Below are 16,511 nucleotides of genomic sequence, written 5' to 3' on the forward strand. Positions count from 1 at the left end.
AGCCTGGCGCTGTGGAGAGCAGAGCGCTGTCATTGCCACCCCGAACTGAGAGCATCTCCGAGCAGCGTTAAACCCAGGGGCAGGAAGCAATTCAATCCATTGCTAAGTGGTTTCTCAGCACTGGTTAAGGCCTGACTCCTGCATTGCTCCCGGTGACAATGAGAAGCCTGTGATGGTCCATTAGCTTCAGAGATGGTGACGAACTGAGCACCAGCACTGCCCTGTCTCCATAAGGCAGAGGTTGGGAGAGATCAGAGCATAATGCAGGGACTGCTGTTGATGTTGATGAATATCTACTAGGGCAGGAGCTGAAGAGCTTGTCTTCATTCTCCTTCCCAATCAAAGCTGGCTTTAATGTAGGGTGGGCACCCATTAGGGCAGGTCCCCGTCAGGGACTGCATCATCCTGCACTGCTCTCTGCGTGACAAAGGCTGGCAAACTGTACTCTGCATTAAAACACTTAATGTGAATAAACTCAAACCACAGCCCATAAGGTGGACATCAGGAAATTTCTGCTTAATAGTTAACCTGAAACTAGGGAAATATAAACTTGAAACATCAGGTAGAGGAAACAATTCCTTGCTGCTGGAGAGAGAGGACAGGTTACTCTCGAAGAGGTGCTGCCTCCAGTCTCTCAAATACCCAAGACTTCTAACAGAAGCTTTGTGTAAAGAATAGCCAGGCAGCATCAAAGCTCTGGAAATGCAGAACCACTGAGCTCCCTTGAGGTACAGCAGGATGGCTTTTGGGGAGAAACTTGATAAATTGGAGCTATTCCTTGTGAATTGGTCCTGTCCTCTGAGTTGTAAGAACCTGAAGGCAAAGACTTGCACAGTTACCAATTCAGGGCTTCTTTTCATGTCTAATCAGGTTTAAGAGCTTTTCTAAATAGGTTTTAGAGTTTTTTCTAAGTTTTGTTCTAGCACCTTCAGTTCCTGGAGTCACAGACCTAGGGAACAGACTCTGCTTTTGTTACTGGAAAGTTAAATTTCTTGTGTTTGGGACAGAACAGTGTATCCTCTCCAGAATTAATGCAAAAGCAGTTTTCAGATCAACCAGATTTTGACAAACTTGCTCTTAAAGTAGCTTTAGGAAAGAGAGTTTTCATTCTGTCTCAAAGAGCTGAGTTCTCCACCTTTTGAAATCTTCAGATACCAACAAAGTGTCTACCAGGAAAACACTGCATTTAAAGCCAGGCTATAGGCTGCAATACAGGGTTAACAAACATGATTCTGGACTGTACACCTGCAGACCCACATCTTGAACTGCAAAGGGCACAGCCTCTGCAAGCTGCAGCACAGGGGGACCAGCTGTACTCAGCCATCCTCACTGTTCCCTGGGATGTCCCATCAGGACCTGGGGTACCCCAGAAGCTCTGATGATGGCTACATGGCATATCCTGGAAGTGCCTGTAAGCAGCTCCACAACCACCGCTTCACTGCTCCGATGTCAGGACAAGGGGATGGACACCTTTTCCAACCAGCTCTGCCAATAGAGCAGACCTGTTCTAACAGCAGCATCTAACACCAAAACCTGGGGGTTCTTGCCTTCAGTCTTCTTTGGGCTTGTACCTGGCCTCTCCTTGGCCAAAAGTGACATGTGAGCATCGTTCTGAAGTTAATGGTCCAGCACAGAGCTGGGTTTCTTCCTGCTGGGAGAGAAGCAGGCTGGATGGGAGGATGGTTGCTAGCTGTAAACATATCAGCAGCACAAAGGGCAGGGAGGATGAGGAGCTATTTAAGCTAATGAACAATGCTGGCATAAGAGCAAATGGGGTTAAATTGGGAGTGAGAAGAAGTCTCGTAACCATTAGGGTGACAAGGCTCCACACCAGCCTTCGTACTGGTGTGACAGAGCAAACCACAACACGGGCCGGACCGCCCTGAAGGGAGAGCTTGCCCAGCTCCTGGAGGAAGTCATCTGAGGCATTGGTAGGAATTTGGCCCCATTTCCCCCTGGTGCACCTTTCATGCCTAACATACCGTGGCCTCATTAAGGACACCCAGTCCAGGGCTCTCCTATTTACTGCTGACTGAAAAAGGAATGGCATTTACTAATTAAAGCATGTGCCCAGAGAAGTAAAAAAGGAAGGAAAGCTTTCCCTACACAGGCACATATGAAGCGTGGTGCCGAGGGATGGTTGTGGCCACAGATCCCCCCAGTGGTTACCCAGAGAGGGTCCAGGACATGCAAAGTTACCAGCTGTGAGACTGGCAGCTGGCTTTCCCCATGCATCTGTAGCCAAACACCACCCTGCATTTTGCTGCTCGTGAGATCTGAGGAACGCTCACCACCACCCGTTGGCAAAGGCAGCATCAGGAACAGCAGGTCCTTGCTTGGCAATTAAAACACAAGCTCACAGCCTGTTTGACACCTTCTTTAGCCCGTTTCCCCTATTAGGATCATTCAGGAGAGGTACGTGACAGGTTGTCCTGACCCAGTCCTGTTGGGGCAGGAACACACTGCAAAGGAGGAGAAGAATCTTGGCACTTATTAAATAACCCCCTCCAGACCTCTGTCTGATCATAAAGCACTGGCACATTCAACTGAAGAAAGCCTTCTTGGGGACACAGAAAAACACAGGCAACTCACATATTAATTGGGACAAACTGGAAAATGAACAGCAATGAAGGCAGGTTTGTTACTGTGCTGGCAGCATAGGCAGAGAGAAGCACCAACCAGTGCCTGATTTTCTCTTTGCTGTGACCAAAAAAGTGAAAGGGTAGGAAGGAGGACCTGGGAGAGGAAGCACAGAGCTCCAGCATACTTCTGCATCATCCTAAAACGGCAGAGAAATGCCTGTTCTCCCTCATCTTAAAGAATGAAGGAGGCTTGAATGCACCTTCCCAGGTCTCAATTCTGCTTCCATTTCACAGCCACCTTGGCAGGTCCATCACAACACAGAAGGCAGGAAATCTCCTGGGTATTCATCTTGTGAATTCATCAAAATTGTGATGTGACACCTCAATGAGTCAGTTCCTAGGTCATCCCACAGCCTCTCTGTATTGTTCTGGCAATGTCAAGTGGCTACACCCCAGTTCCTGAGCAGAAGAAGAGGAGATATCTTAAGTCTACAGAGGTCTGCTCCTCTGGACCCACATGTTGGAAACAAGGGCATCAACCCATCCCTGTGCAGAAGGGGCAGCAGTTGTGTGGATACTTATGCACACCAGCTTTTCTGCTCATGCTCCACATCCATCCTGTCCAGGAGACTGCTGTGGTTTCACCCCAGTTTGCCATTGCTGCTTCTCTTCTCCTCTGAAACCACCCTGCAGCTCAGGGGTAACAAGAGGGACCTGGCCACAGACTTGGTCTCAGAAGAGGCTCAAAAACTGTTTGATACCTGATTGCCAGAGTGGCTGATGTTCTCCTGGGAGGAGGCTCTGTTCCGGCGTTTCATGTGGTGGGGTGGGTAGGCAGGGAACTGGGCTCCCTTCACATCCTCATCGGAGGTGTCCATATCTGCGGAGTACCGGGACTGGGACGGCTCGTTCCAGGAGCCACCTTTGGAGAGAGAAGGCTTCAGCACAAAGGTACAAGAGATTCACACCCTTGAGTTCCTTCCTGGACATTGGCCCCACCCTTAAGACAAGCAAATATGGAGGCACTTCTCCAGATCACACTTTCTATTCTTTGTCAGGAGATGCTTCTGCAAGAGTGACCGAGTTTCTGGATGACTACACTGGACCAGGCTGCAGCTCCACACACTGTGGCTGCACAGCTCCAAGCTCTGCAGGGCCCCACACCCTGCAGAGACAGTGTTGGGCACAAGGAACATCATCACTGTTCCCATGGCCTGAACAGCCAGGCCCCTCACCAAAAACCACTGTTGCCTTCCCAGTTTTGTGAGAGCCCAGGTTTGGACACTGCCCTTTGTGAGCTGCTGGAAAATGTTTAGGCTCAGGCTAGAGAGGTACCACTTTAGGATGGAGCATTTAAAAGGAGTGGAAGGGCTCCTTCACAAAAGAGAATTTCAAGAGACAAAAACAATGAGAGAAAACGGAATTAACAAGCCAGGGGACCGTGCTGCTACGTCTTTCCAGCAGGACTCGGAGTAGGAATTTAAAGAGCACATGGTAAGGTCTACCCAGCATTCCTTAATGCCCTGAAAACACAGCCCAGCCACTGGAGACACAGAAGGGCACATTCTACATTTGCATGTGCACAAGCCAGTATCCAACCCTCCTGGCTCTGCTATCACTGCAGGGAAAACAGAAGTAGTAAAAGGCAAATTCTGCTTCTTACAGGGTATTTATAGACACAGATCATTTGGCCTACATGTGCACCCTTGCCCAGCTAAAAGGATGTTACTTAGCAGTCCCCAGTTCCTGCCTCCAGTTCTAGTCCAAGTCTCCTTAAAACTCAAAACTTTCTGCACCCACAAGATCCTTTGCCAAGATGTTGAATTCCTCTACCTCTGTCCGCAGCAGGAAACACATCCTATTGTTTCTAGTAGTGTCCATTTGATTGTATCTAGTTTCCACCCTAGAAAAGACCAGTAGGTATGAAAGGGATCGACATGCTAAGAATGATCCCCTTGGCTTTCTTGGGAACAAGACCAGCTCTTTACAACTAACTAACACGAGCACATTGTTTCATGAGAAAAAGCCTTTTAGTGTCTTTGAGATTATTCAGAAAAAAAAAAAAAAGACATTTTCATTTGGTCCAACTCTTGCAGCCACTTGTCCCACAAGGATACAAGAGGAGCCTGGACAGGGACACCTACCAGGTTTTGGACTTCTTTCCAGGCTCCTTCTCCGTGAATTGACGGTGAGCCGAACCTGTGTGCTGAAGTGCTGCTCCGGAGGGCTCATGCCTGGTCCCTGTTCCTGCAGGACATGATGGAAGACTAGATCTGCATCCGCGATCCTGGATTCCTGGGAGGCACCTTCGGCTGAGTTGGGGAAATCTGTGAAGGACTGAGAGATGAGGATGCTGTTGAGCAGCTGCCTGTGAAGACTCCAGAGTGAGCCCAGAGGAGGCCACAAATATGCTCCAAGGGCTGGAGCCCCTCTGCTCTGGAGACAGGCTGGGAGAGCTGGGAGTGTTCAGCCAGGAGAAGAAAAGGCTCCAGGGATACCTTAGAGCCCCTTCCAGTGCCTAAAGGGGCTCCAGGAGAGCTGGAGAGGGACTTTGGACAAGGGTCTGGAGTGACAGGACAAGAGGGAATGGCTTTCCACTGACAGAGGGCAGGGTTAGATGGGATATTGGGAAGAAACTCTTCCCTGTGAGGGTGGTGAGGCCCTGGCACAGGTTACCCAGAAAAGCTGTGGCTGCCCCATCCCTGGAAGTGTCCAAGGCCAGATTGGACGGGGCTTGGAGCAACCTGGGCTAGTGGAAGATGTTCCTGGCCATGGCAGGGGGTGGCAGGGGGGTGGAATGAGATGAGCTTTAAAGTCCCTCAAATACAAACTGTTCTATCATTCTATGACTCTTTGTCTCTCCTGACCTTCAGTAACATCTCCTCTCTTTATCCTTCATTGACCTTTTAGTCAAAGGCCATGGATTGACCTTTTATAATGCCAATTATATTTATATAATATATCAAAATTCCTAACAATCCAATTTAAAGATTTTGCCTGGCTGCTGAACCCTGAGCAATACTTCCCATCACGGCCAGGGGGCACTGGTAATTTTTGCAAGCACTGTTAATTTTTACAAGCACAGAGTCCCTTCAGCCAGGCTGCAAAGCACTCTGATCTTTTAAAACACCACCCCCTTTCTCTTGTTCAAAGAACTACCACCTCAAATGATCTGCAATCAGTGAATCTCATTTGGATGATCTCAACAGAGGCCAGCCCTCACGTTGAATTCTGCTGCATAAAGATGGGTTCAGATAAAGAAAGGAGGAATCTACTTATTTTTGCCAAATTCTAATCAATTTATGTGGACTTGTGCAGATTTATTTTTTCTAAGCCTTTGTTACAGAGGTCAGCAAATCCCACTTCTACCCATGAGGGAAGTTTAAAGTATCACAGCATCATTAGAAGAAGCAGCTGTTTAGTGTTTTAAAAGTGCAATTTCAACAAGAAAGGCAAACAGGAGCAGCCCAAAAATCTTGACTGGAAACCTCTCAGGCTGGAAGACCTTTTGCCACATCCAGAGATGCCCCATCTGTGTTTCTGCCCAGACCTGGAAGGTAGGGATGGCTGAACCCCAGCCCTCGGTGGGATCACGGGGTGCAGCTCACTGCAGTTCCTTGGTCTGGAGCTGTCTGTGAGTCTTGTTCCTGGTCAGGAGCTCCAGATACTAAGGCACATCTAGACTCCTCCAGTTTTTGTTCTCCCCGTGTTTTTCCCTCTGGCTGGCCCTCACTCTGCAGGTGCTGTCCCTGCCCTCACGCTGACTCTGCGGGATCCACCTCAACCTCACAAAGGTTGTGTGCCTCAAGAAGCTGCTGGCCAACTATGTCCCCAGTGCCACAACATGGCAAAACCAGCCCCAAACTGGATGGGAACATGGGAGAAGAGTCTGATTTCATTTAATCCCTTAAGCACTGAATCTTCAAGGGCTCGCTGGAAACTAAGGTGTCCCATAGCCTCGGGACAACACAAGAAAACTATTGTCTGCAGAGAGAAAGGAAATCTGCAGGGAAAAGGCCTGAGAACCTCTTGCTGTCTCATCTCATCCTCGCTTGGATCAGATGCCCTACTCCTGACTTAGCCTGAGGCAAAGGACTCCAGTGGAAGAAGAGATAGGAAGAGGGATATGGGGAGCGAAGATTGGCACCATTGCCTCCCAACACCAGCTGAAGGAGATTTTGAGAGCTGGAGGAGGGGGGTAGCAGAGGTAGCAAGGAGTAGGAGGAAGAAAGGAAGAAAACCCTCAGCACACTCCCAGTACCTGGAAAGCATCCGGGCTGCTGGCTGCTGGAGAGAGCTGCGCAGACTGACGGCGAGACTGAGCAGAGTAATCCGAGTCCAGTTCAAAATCAAAGGGATGGACAGACAGCAGGCGCTTTGTCTTGCACATCTTAGCGTAGAAAGTGCAAGAAATGAAAATTCAGCATAAAACACAGTTGACCTTGAGGAAAGGGGGAGGGAGGGCCCTTTTCTCCTTAGTTTGCCTGAGTTTGCTCTGATTTTGCAGCAAGAATTTGAGTCTGACACTGTCCTGCTTGAAGGGAGCCAGGTACAGCATATGCTTACATTGAAGGCAAGGAAAAGTGGGTTCCTGATCTCCACAGCCTCTAGCTCAGGACTGTTGCCATAAGCAGACAGTGAGAAGCTCTGTCCTGGTTTATAAAGGCACTATGGGAAAGCTCAACCAGGTTACAGCTGAGAGGGAGAGCCACGTGATGCTTTTCAGTCCTGAAGCATCCCCCTATCTTCAGAGAAAGGATGCTGCAGGCAGATTTCTCTGGATATTTGGGAGGTCATCAGTAAAAAAAAAAAGGTGGTTCTCATTATGGAGGAGCTGGGACTTTTATACTAATTGTGCACATCCTTAGTGTTAGGAGTGGGTCTTTTTTTTCCAGAGCACAAGTATTTGTGATGTTACTGACATGGTTGCTTTTACACAAACTGGGAAAAGATCTTGTCTCGTAGAAGGAAAACAGAGATAAAAGTCCAGTTTTGAAAATGGCACAGAAAACCATCACCACTGCCACCACCACCAAAGGCAGGCCAAGGACACAAAGAGCTCCAGAACAAAACACTTACTCTGCTATAGCGCTCTGCCTCAGCTCCACGAAGGACATTGTCTTCATCATCACTGTCGTCCCCAGCATCACAGCTGGTGAGCAGCTGGCACTCACCTGGAGGGGAGAGAACAGCAGTAGGTAAGTCCCCACCACGGTGGTCACACCAATGAATGTACCTGCAGGTGAGGCCATGCTTGTTATATGGGCTGAAAAGGTCCAGGTTAGAAATACCTCCCCACATTTTTTTCTGCAGACAACCACTCTTAGCACTTGGTCTTGCAAAGGCTTGGCTGGCCTTTCGTTGCTTCCCCTTCCAGATGTGCACCATCACAGATGTGGAAGTGAAGGTGTTCCTTCAGGAAGATGAAGGGCACCTGCAGCACAGGGAGCACCCCGAGGTCCACCATGGTGACTCCAGTGTTCGAAGGCTCAGCCCAACATGTCTGTGCTTCTGCTATTTCTGATTCCCATCAGCCAGCTCCACTATTTATCAGTGACCCCATTGCTTTCTGGGTGCCCATCTCCATACCCAGGTCACTGCCAAGCCCAGCAGTACATTGGGAACAGCCCAAATGCCAGACCAAGTCCAAAGTCAAGGTAGGCAAAAAGCTGTTTCCTACATCAAATGGCAAGGTATAGTGAATCTTTCCTGCAAGGGCTCCTAAGGAAGACAACATGAAATCCCAAATTCCATGGGTTCCTTAAGAATGTGGGCAGCTTTAAGTGTATGACATAGATGTACATTGAGATGGTGAGTGTTTGCAAACTTTGAGTTTGGCATGTAACCAAAAGTCCTCTTGTATCCAAGTCTGCCCTTGGACATCCCAGATGCACCACAGTGCAAGAGTTGACCACTTCAGTCCACCTCCACTGCAGTGGAATAATGTTCTCCCTGGTCTGGCCACACCAAATCTCTCCAGAGTGCCCACAGCCAGGGGGTGTGAAGAGAAAAAGACATTGGAAACCTTGCTTGAAGTGCCAGCCCCATGCTGCAATTCTCTTTTTTACTTACTGTTAATGTCTGGCAGGCTGTAAACTCTGTCATGAAGACCTAAATGAAAAGATAAAATACAAATAAATAATCATATTTTCTCAGGTAGACAACAAGCCTCAGAGCCATGGATAACTGGACTTCTCATTCTCTAGCCATCATAAGAAACAATCATGAAAAAGATGATTCAGAGAGAACAAAACAGGCACTTGGAGCAAGAGCTTGACTTTTAAAAGTCAAAGAGCTGATTGCCTCACTTCCAGTTCTCCGGTATTAATGAAGTAATAAACAACAAAATCATTTCTTTTTGAAAAAGGCATCAGAATCTCAATTTAAAGTGGCCTAAAATACTTAATCTCATGCTTGGTCTGCTTTTCTCTCGGATTGTCCTTTTTGTGTGGTCTGATGCATGTTTTGATCAAATGCTGCATGAGTTGTCTCTCAGTCCATTAATTTTATATTCCCTGCCACAACCCTCCATGCTTTTTCTGCTATTTCTGCCAAGAGTGGTCTGGATAAAAGAGTGATTGGACCAGTTGAATCAAGTCATGCCAATGGTATTTGTGCAAACTTTTCTGTGGCTCCTCAAGACGGGAATAAAATCCACACTGGCTTACAAAGGCAATAGGCAAAGGAGTGTAGGAGCTGTATGCATGGCAACTAGCAGCTGGTCAGTAAATAGTTCTGTATTAACATCATTAGACATTTATTCACTGTTGGACCATTATCAGAAATACTGATGACAGGTAACTCATTCGTTTTGATAAGTTTTGTCCCTGCCAGGGGATCATCAGATTGTAAAAATCATTAGATCATAGGGAAAATAAATGGCTGCTGGCTTTATCCTGCAGTTAAACTAGTGTTAATTTCACAAACTCTGTGATGAAAAGAGCAAAACCAAAGAAAAACAAGAGCTGCAAACTGCAGGACGTGGAACTTTTAAAAATAAACGTCAGATATTAGGAACTTTTTTTTTATTGAAAGGGTAGTCAAACACTGGAACAGGCTGTCCAGGGAAGCGGTGGAATCACCATCTTTGGAAGTGTTCAAAAAACATATAAAAATGGCATCTGGGGACATGGTTTAGTGATAGGCTTGTCAGTGCTGGGATAATGGTTGGACTGGATGATCTAGAGGTCTTTTCAAACCTTAACGATCCTATATTCTCAAGTCTGTGGTAAAAACACTGAACAACATCTGCTCTGCATGTGAATGCACAAGTCTGAACCTCTGCTTCCTCCCCAGGATGTTTTGAACGTGGCACTCGAAGCAGCACCACCACTGATGCTCCTCCCTCGGTGCATCCCATCGCGGTGCCGCACAGATGCCCCACGTGCAGCAGGGCAGGGGAAACCCCAGTGCCTCTCCTCACCTAGAAATGCAGAGTTGACCCCCTGCCCTGGCTGCAGCCTGCCATAGAGGGACTGCAGCACTTTGGCACTTCCAAACCTCTTGAAACGGGATCGCACGTGTTCGTAGTACCACTCCAGGGACCCGACCTTCACGATCCTGCCCAAAGAGAGGATGCACATACATGAGCCAGTCCAGCCACGCCCACGGTGAGCAGACTCTCACCCAGAAACCTCCTCTTAGCAAAAACACAGCGTGTTTTCTAACCAGCATAAAAGGATGCTGAATTTGGGCAACTCTTGTTGAGCTCCATCCCCGAGGCTCACCTTGTCCCTCACGGCCCCCATCACAGCAGGCCAGTGACAAGTGGCATTCCTCAGGGGTTGATATTGGGACTGGCACTGTTTAACATGTATATCAGTGGCATGGACAGTGGGATTAAGTGTACCCTCAGTTTGCTGTGTGGTGCAGGGGGGAAGGGATGCCATCCAGAGAGACCTGGACAGGCTGGTGTGAACCTCAGCAAGATCAACAAGGCCAAGTGCAAGGTCCTGCACCTGGGTGGTGGCAATCCCAAGCACAAACACAGGCTGGAACATCTCTTCTATGGAGACAGGCTGAGAGAGTTGGGGTTGTTCAGCCTGGAGGAGAGAAGGTGTTGGAGACACCTTAGAGCACCTTCCAGTACCTAAAGGAGCTCCCAAGAGAGCTAAAGAGGGACTTTGGACAAGGGCCTGGAGTGACAGGACAAGAGGGAATGGCTTCCCACTGCCAGAGGGCAGGGTTAGGTGGGACAATGGGAAGAAACTCTTCCCTGTGAGGGTGGTGAGGCCCTGGCACAGGTTGCTCAGAGAAGCTGTGGCTGCCCCATCCCTGGAAGTGTCCAAGGCCAGATAGGACGAGGCTTGGAGCAACCTGGTCCAGTGGAAGGTGTCCCTGCCCATGGCAGGGGCACAGAACTAGTTGGTCTTTATAGCCCGTTCCAACCCAAACCATTCCATGATTTCATGAGGAGCAGGACCTGGAGAGGCGGCAGGGATCACAGACCCAGCCTTGTTCCTTCTTGTTGTAGCGGCTGCAGTTCTTGCAGGTGTAGAAGTGGCAGTCCAGGCACTGCCTCTTGCTGTTCAGCAGGAACTTGAAGGGCTGGAGGCAGTGGACACAGTGAGTTTCATTGAGGTGGGACTGATTTGTCAAGAACTCTCTCTTGCTGCTCTCCTGGTCAATCTTGCATTTCAGCTCCCTGCAGAAAACACCCCAAAACACAGGAATTGTTTTTATTATCATTTCACTGCAAAGTCTAACATGGCAAACCCTGTTATGCCTCATGCATTTCAGAAACGATTTTCCAGGGAACATTCCGAGTCCTGCAGCTTGTGGAAAGAGCTGTAGGGCAAATCTAATAAATAATATCACGAGTTAAATAAGCTGAACAAAGAAGTGGGCACCAGGTTCAGGGCAGGTATCATCAGATATATTAGGATCTGCCACTGTTAAGTTTAATATTAGATTTGGTTGTGCCAAAACCTGTCCTGTTTGTTTCACAGGGTGTTGATCATAAATCCCAGAAATCTCAGGAGAGTGGCTCTTCTTGAACACTCTGGCTGCATGCCAACCTGATACAATCTTTGGCCCTGGAGTCCAGCAGAGAATTAAAATCTTTCTGGAATTCTCAGTTAAGAAAAAAAAAAAAAGAATTCTGGGATTAAAAAGGATTAAAAGGGGTTTTGATATAGTTCTTCAGTGCTAAATTCAGCAGAGAATTTTATTATGTGATGTGCAATGACGTTCTGGCTGTTCAGAGGATGCAGCAGGAGGAGTTGCTTGTGACAGTCCTGTGAACTGTCGTTCAGTTCACAGACGAGCGTTTTCCAAGAGTACCTTCTCCTGGCAATCTATCACTGCAGGCTTCCTTCATTATCTGAACCTGGCTGCTAAAGCAGGTCCCCCTGCAAGACAGTGCCTGCACGAGGCTGAACCCCCAGCAACAGCCCAGGCCTGAAATGCCTGCCAAGCTGCTGGGGGCCCAGTGTGCTGCCCAAAGGCTTTCTGTTTGCTCCTCGTACCACGCATCACCTCAGGTATGTTTGCCTTTGGGGCCACGGCTGAGAGGAAAATGTTTGACTTGTAGGGAAGGTCCTAGAAGGTTGTTTTCTGCCTAGGCAGGATCAGGAAGCTGTATTTTCCAGAGCAGAAGTTAGCTTTGGCCAAAAACCTCAAGCCATCAGCTCTGGAGGATGCTTCATGATCACAGTGTGGACCGCGAGGCTTTGGTGATGCTCCCTGTGCCGGCCGCTGGACCAACGCCGGGGTGACCACAGGAGGAGCCTTGCTGGCCACAGGAGCAGTGGTGTGACTGGCACTGGGAATGACAGGCATGTCAATCAAGATAATCTCTGTTTAACCAAATCAGTTTGCACATTAGGGAGCAGTTCTTCTTTTTTTTCCCAAGGAAGACTTTTCTGGCCAGCTTACTACCAGCACACTGGGCTGTGCTGTCACACAGCAGTGACACCAGCTTGCATGAACCAAGGATCAGGGAGATGTAGAAAAGAGTATAAAGACTGAACTGGGCACGTGGCTTTTTATAACCAGGCATTCACCATCCTTGCAGTGTTTTGAACAAGCCAGTGCAAATGTCCAGCAGTAAAGTTATATGTGGCTACGAAAACCAAACCCGCAAATAGAGAACCCTTGGGTTGGACTCAGTGCTCCTTTTCCACTCCAGTGCTAAGGCTGTTTCCAGCAGGATCCAGTCTTTTACTGGAACTGCTTTTTCTGGTTCCCAGAGACCGGTTGGATCCCTACACCTCTACTCCCTCACCCATCAGACCTGCCAAAGGAAGGACAAGTCTCAGCCAAACCAGTTTAGAAGCTGCAGGAACTGCATGCCTCTTGTCTCCTCTTGCTGGCAGGAGCACAAGCCAGCCCCTTCCCTGCTCTGCTCACGGCAGAATAAATAAATCCACAGCAATGGGATGCCAACTGCAGCAGGGTTGGTCCCACTGAGCTCCAGGAGAGACGCAGGGAGCCACCCCTCCAAAACAGGGATGTTTATGTAAAGAACCAGGGAGAGCCCCCACAAAATGGCCATTGTTTAATTTTTTGGGCAAAGCACTACCCTCACATGCCTGTGCAGTTTCTGGCCAGCAGAAGCCTTTGTTCGTTGTTGGTGAGTAGCTTCTGCCAAAAACAAAATACAGAGAAGCAGCAGAAAGGAAATAAAAAGACCAAGATGGGGGGGTTGGGGGGGCGGGGGGGTTGGGCAGGGGGAGATATTTCTTCAAGGCTTGCAGGTTGAGACAAGTCCAGTGAATAGAAAAGCAAATGAATAGAAAAGCAAATGGGGCTGGTCAGAGCACAGAGAGAAGGGTGAATGGATGCAGGGTCTCCCAGAGTGTCACATCATGTCCCAGCTTGTTACAGGCAGAAAATGCTCCTGTAGCTCCAAGTCCAGCATGCAGGAATGTGGCAGACTTTCCCAGACTGATTGTCTGGTCTATAGCAGAAATTATTCAGAAATTACAGAAATTTCTGTAATTTAGAGTGTTAATACCAGCCCTCCACAGGGCAGGATTAAACAAGAAAATAAAAATAAACAGAGGAAATTACACTTAGGAGGAGAGCTGAGTAGAAGTATTCTGAGACCTGAGATCTTTCCCCATCTTACACCTCCCATAGCGTGACACTCCATTTGGAAGCTTCCTGGGCATCAGAGAGGACCCATATAAGCCAGTCTGGCGCCAAGGTCAAGTAGGGAAGGAATTCACCTCGCCCAATTCTTTGCTGCAGGGCACAGCAATACGGGTCCCCACCTCCTCCCTCAAGGCAGAGCTCAGATCCATCACAAGGGAGACATTCACCCTTTCCAGGATGATAATTTTTTTAAATATCCCCGTCTAATCAGCTTCCTGCATTTCAGAGCTGCCAGCAGAGGAAGGCAGTAGATGATGATACTGAATTATCTCTGCCTCCCACACAGGCGGGGGGTTTTAGGCAAAAAAGTAATCAGGGCATTGAAAAATATATGACTGAGAGCTTCTCGTGGCTAATGGTGTAAATGGAGAGGCTCGCAGGACAGCAAGCTTTTGGGGGATGCAGATATCCCAAATGAAGATGATTCCCCACCTTTTCCTTTGGATCTGACAGAGAAACTAATGAGCTCCTGGTCCCCAGGGATTGTCATGGTATCAGCATCAGCCCCGGCTCACAAAGTTCAGGGCTAGGAGCGTCCAGGGGCTCAGTGGGAGGGCAGCACTGCCTGAACCCAGCCTGGGAACATGGACTAGCCCCTTGGGAAAATAACAAGAACTTGGCCAGACGCTGAAGAGGGTCACTGCAGCTTCTTGAAATGTGTTAAGACATTATTAGATTCAATGCCTGACATAGCTAATGAACAAGACCTAAACCCCCACAATTTCTCATGCTCAGAATTTAATCTCATCTGACAGAACATTTTTTAAACAGCACTTCTGGTCAAATGCCCTGTTTGTAAGAACTTAAAAGTTCTTGGAATTTGCTGTTCCTGTGATTTTCAATCTTTTCCCACTCTGTGGGCCCCTAAAACTTTCCCAGGACGGCACAGCCCCCTGTATAGCATATTTAAGGCTACTACAGTAGGTTTACTACTCCTCTCAGTTATTTTTCCAGGATCCTTCAGGAGCCTGTGGTCACCCAGGACTCACTGAACACCCCTCCTGCCCTAAACGCACGAGACCTATCACATGAAGCAAAAGCAGGGGAGCCAAATCCCATCCTCTGCTGCAAGATAAGGTCTCGCCTCGAGAGCCCCGCCAACCCCAAGCCCCACAAAGGCATTTCCTGGTATTTGTCCCCATAAACTGCCGCGGTGTCACCGATCCGCATCTCCGCCGAGGGCACGGTGCCAGTTTGCACCTTTGCCACCCGAACGCGTCACCTTGCCGCTGATAACGTAATCTATCAGCCGTGTTTGACTTGCACAGTCAGGTCCCGGCTGTTCCTCCTCGCCCACAGCCTCGGCACGTTGCTTTATCCCTACAACCCGCACGCTGCTTTATCCCTACGACCTGCAGCTGCGGAGCGCTGGAACCGCACGGAGCGGAGAGCCGATACTCACTCCAGCCGTTCCTCCTCTTTTTTCCGCAGATCAAAGTCCCGTTGAACGACTTCCCAAACATGTTTGGCTTCTTCGTCGGTTAGCTTGGAGAGGTCCAGCTTCCTCCCCATCTCGAAGCCGATCCCGTTACTCGCTCCCCTGAGCGCTCGCTGTCCCGCACCCTGGGATGCTGACGGAGCGGGAAGAGCTCAGCCCCACCTCCGTGGCTGCCCCGTATAAAGGGGCAGAGGCAGAGCTGCGGGCAGGCCAGCCGGCTCCTGGCAGCGCCGCAGCCGCTCTGCCGGGCGAGCCTGCCCGCAGAGACGGCCGGCGAGCAGGGCTGGCACGGTGCCTATCGGCTGCGGGGACTCCTCGCCACCCGGGCGGGCAGCTCTGCCTTCCCCCAGGGTCCTGCCCAGAGCTGCAGACGGCTCAGACCTCGTCCGCCTGGCTGGGGCTACACGAGATGTTTACTCTCTGCCTGCTTTATGCAGGGTGTGTGAGTGAAATGAAGCCTTCAAACGAACGCCTCCCCGGGGAAGGCAGGCCACGGGGTTTGGGAGGGAGCTGAGCATTCCCGGGAGGAGCTGTGCCTGCACACCCGGGGGGACCGGCTCCATCACGGGGAATCTCGCCCCACCACGACCCTCTGCTCCCCAGCTCGCTCTTCTGTGTCTGATCTCACCACACCGATTTTCTCTCCACCAACAGTCTAGGAAGGAAAACTTAAGTGCATCTGCCTTTCCCCCACACCAGAGCCTGGCTTCTGGCGTTGCTCTGACAGCAATTTGGGAAGCTGAGCTTTGCTTGTGGCAAACAGCTTAATTAGGACACAGCGCGCTCCCCTCGTTTACCGCGAGCAAGAAAAGACGGTTTGACAGGATTTTAAGAAAAGTTCTAAACACATCACATAGCCAAAGAGATATATATTGCAATAATCTGACTACCAGGGCTGTTCTCTTGCTCTCTGTGTCTAAGCAGGACCCTGGATATTAAAATAAACGCATTTCTCATCTTCATCACAGCAAATATTGATGCAATTCACATTTTTTTTTCTCCCTGACAGTAATGTAAAGAGGGACCAAGGGGGCAAGACCGAAGAGGAAAACTATTCTGCCTGGTGGGACTAAGATCCCCGCTGCCACCCACTCTGCTTGCCCAGGGGTACATGGAATTAATTATCCACCCTGGTAACTCATTTGAAACAAAGATTAAACTCGATGAACAGAGCATTTTGAATCCGAACTTGGATGAATTTTGCGCAGAAAAAGTGATGATTACAGATGCAGCGTTTGAGCCTGGATATCAGGGACACACGATCTTCACTGGAAGCCAGAAATTGATTTCAGCTCCTCTTCCAGCTGATACAGTCCCGACAAAAGCAATTAGTTTATTGGCAGGAGCCAGACACCGCTTGGGCTGCTCCTTATGTAAGCTTATGTTTGAGAGCC

General features: G+C 49.1%; 1 protein-coding gene across 8 annotated transcripts in view; it reads right to left on the reverse strand.

Annotated features, from left to right (window-relative positions):
• The window catches only part of MLPH (melanophilin), a 28,263-nt gene extending 12,725 nt beyond the window's left edge, over positions 1-15,538 (reverse strand). The window contains exons 1-8 of one of the 8 annotated variants that reach the window (XM_064660424.1): positions 15,082-15,538; positions 11,005-11,226; positions 10,006-10,142; positions 8,655-8,693; positions 7,662-7,756; positions 6,844-6,972; positions 4,727-4,919; positions 3,344-3,504 (exon numbers count right to left, since the gene is read on the reverse strand). In XM_064660424.1, coding sequence (XP_064516494.1) covers positions 3,344-3,504; positions 4,727-4,919; positions 6,844-6,972; positions 7,662-7,756; positions 8,655-8,693; positions 10,006-10,142; positions 11,005-11,226; positions 15,082-15,191 — 1,086 coding nt within the window. In that variant the 5' untranslated portion in view covers positions 15,192-15,538. The remainder of the gene's footprint in view (positions 1-3,343; positions 3,505-4,726; positions 4,920-6,843; positions 6,973-7,661; positions 7,757-8,654; positions 8,694-10,005; positions 10,143-11,004; positions 11,227-15,081) is intronic. The other 7 variants (XM_064660427.1, XM_064660422.1, XM_064660426.1 and 4 more) reach the window with 7 other exon arrangements.
• Between the last annotated feature and the right edge of the window lie 973 nt (positions 15,539-16,511).

This window comes from Pseudopipra pipra, chromosome 7, assembly GCF_036250125.1.
Source record: "Pseudopipra pipra isolate bDixPip1 chromosome 7, bDixPip1.hap1, whole genome shotgun sequence".
Lineage (NCBI taxonomy): Eukaryota > Metazoa > Chordata > Aves > Passeriformes > Pipridae > Pseudopipra > Pseudopipra pipra.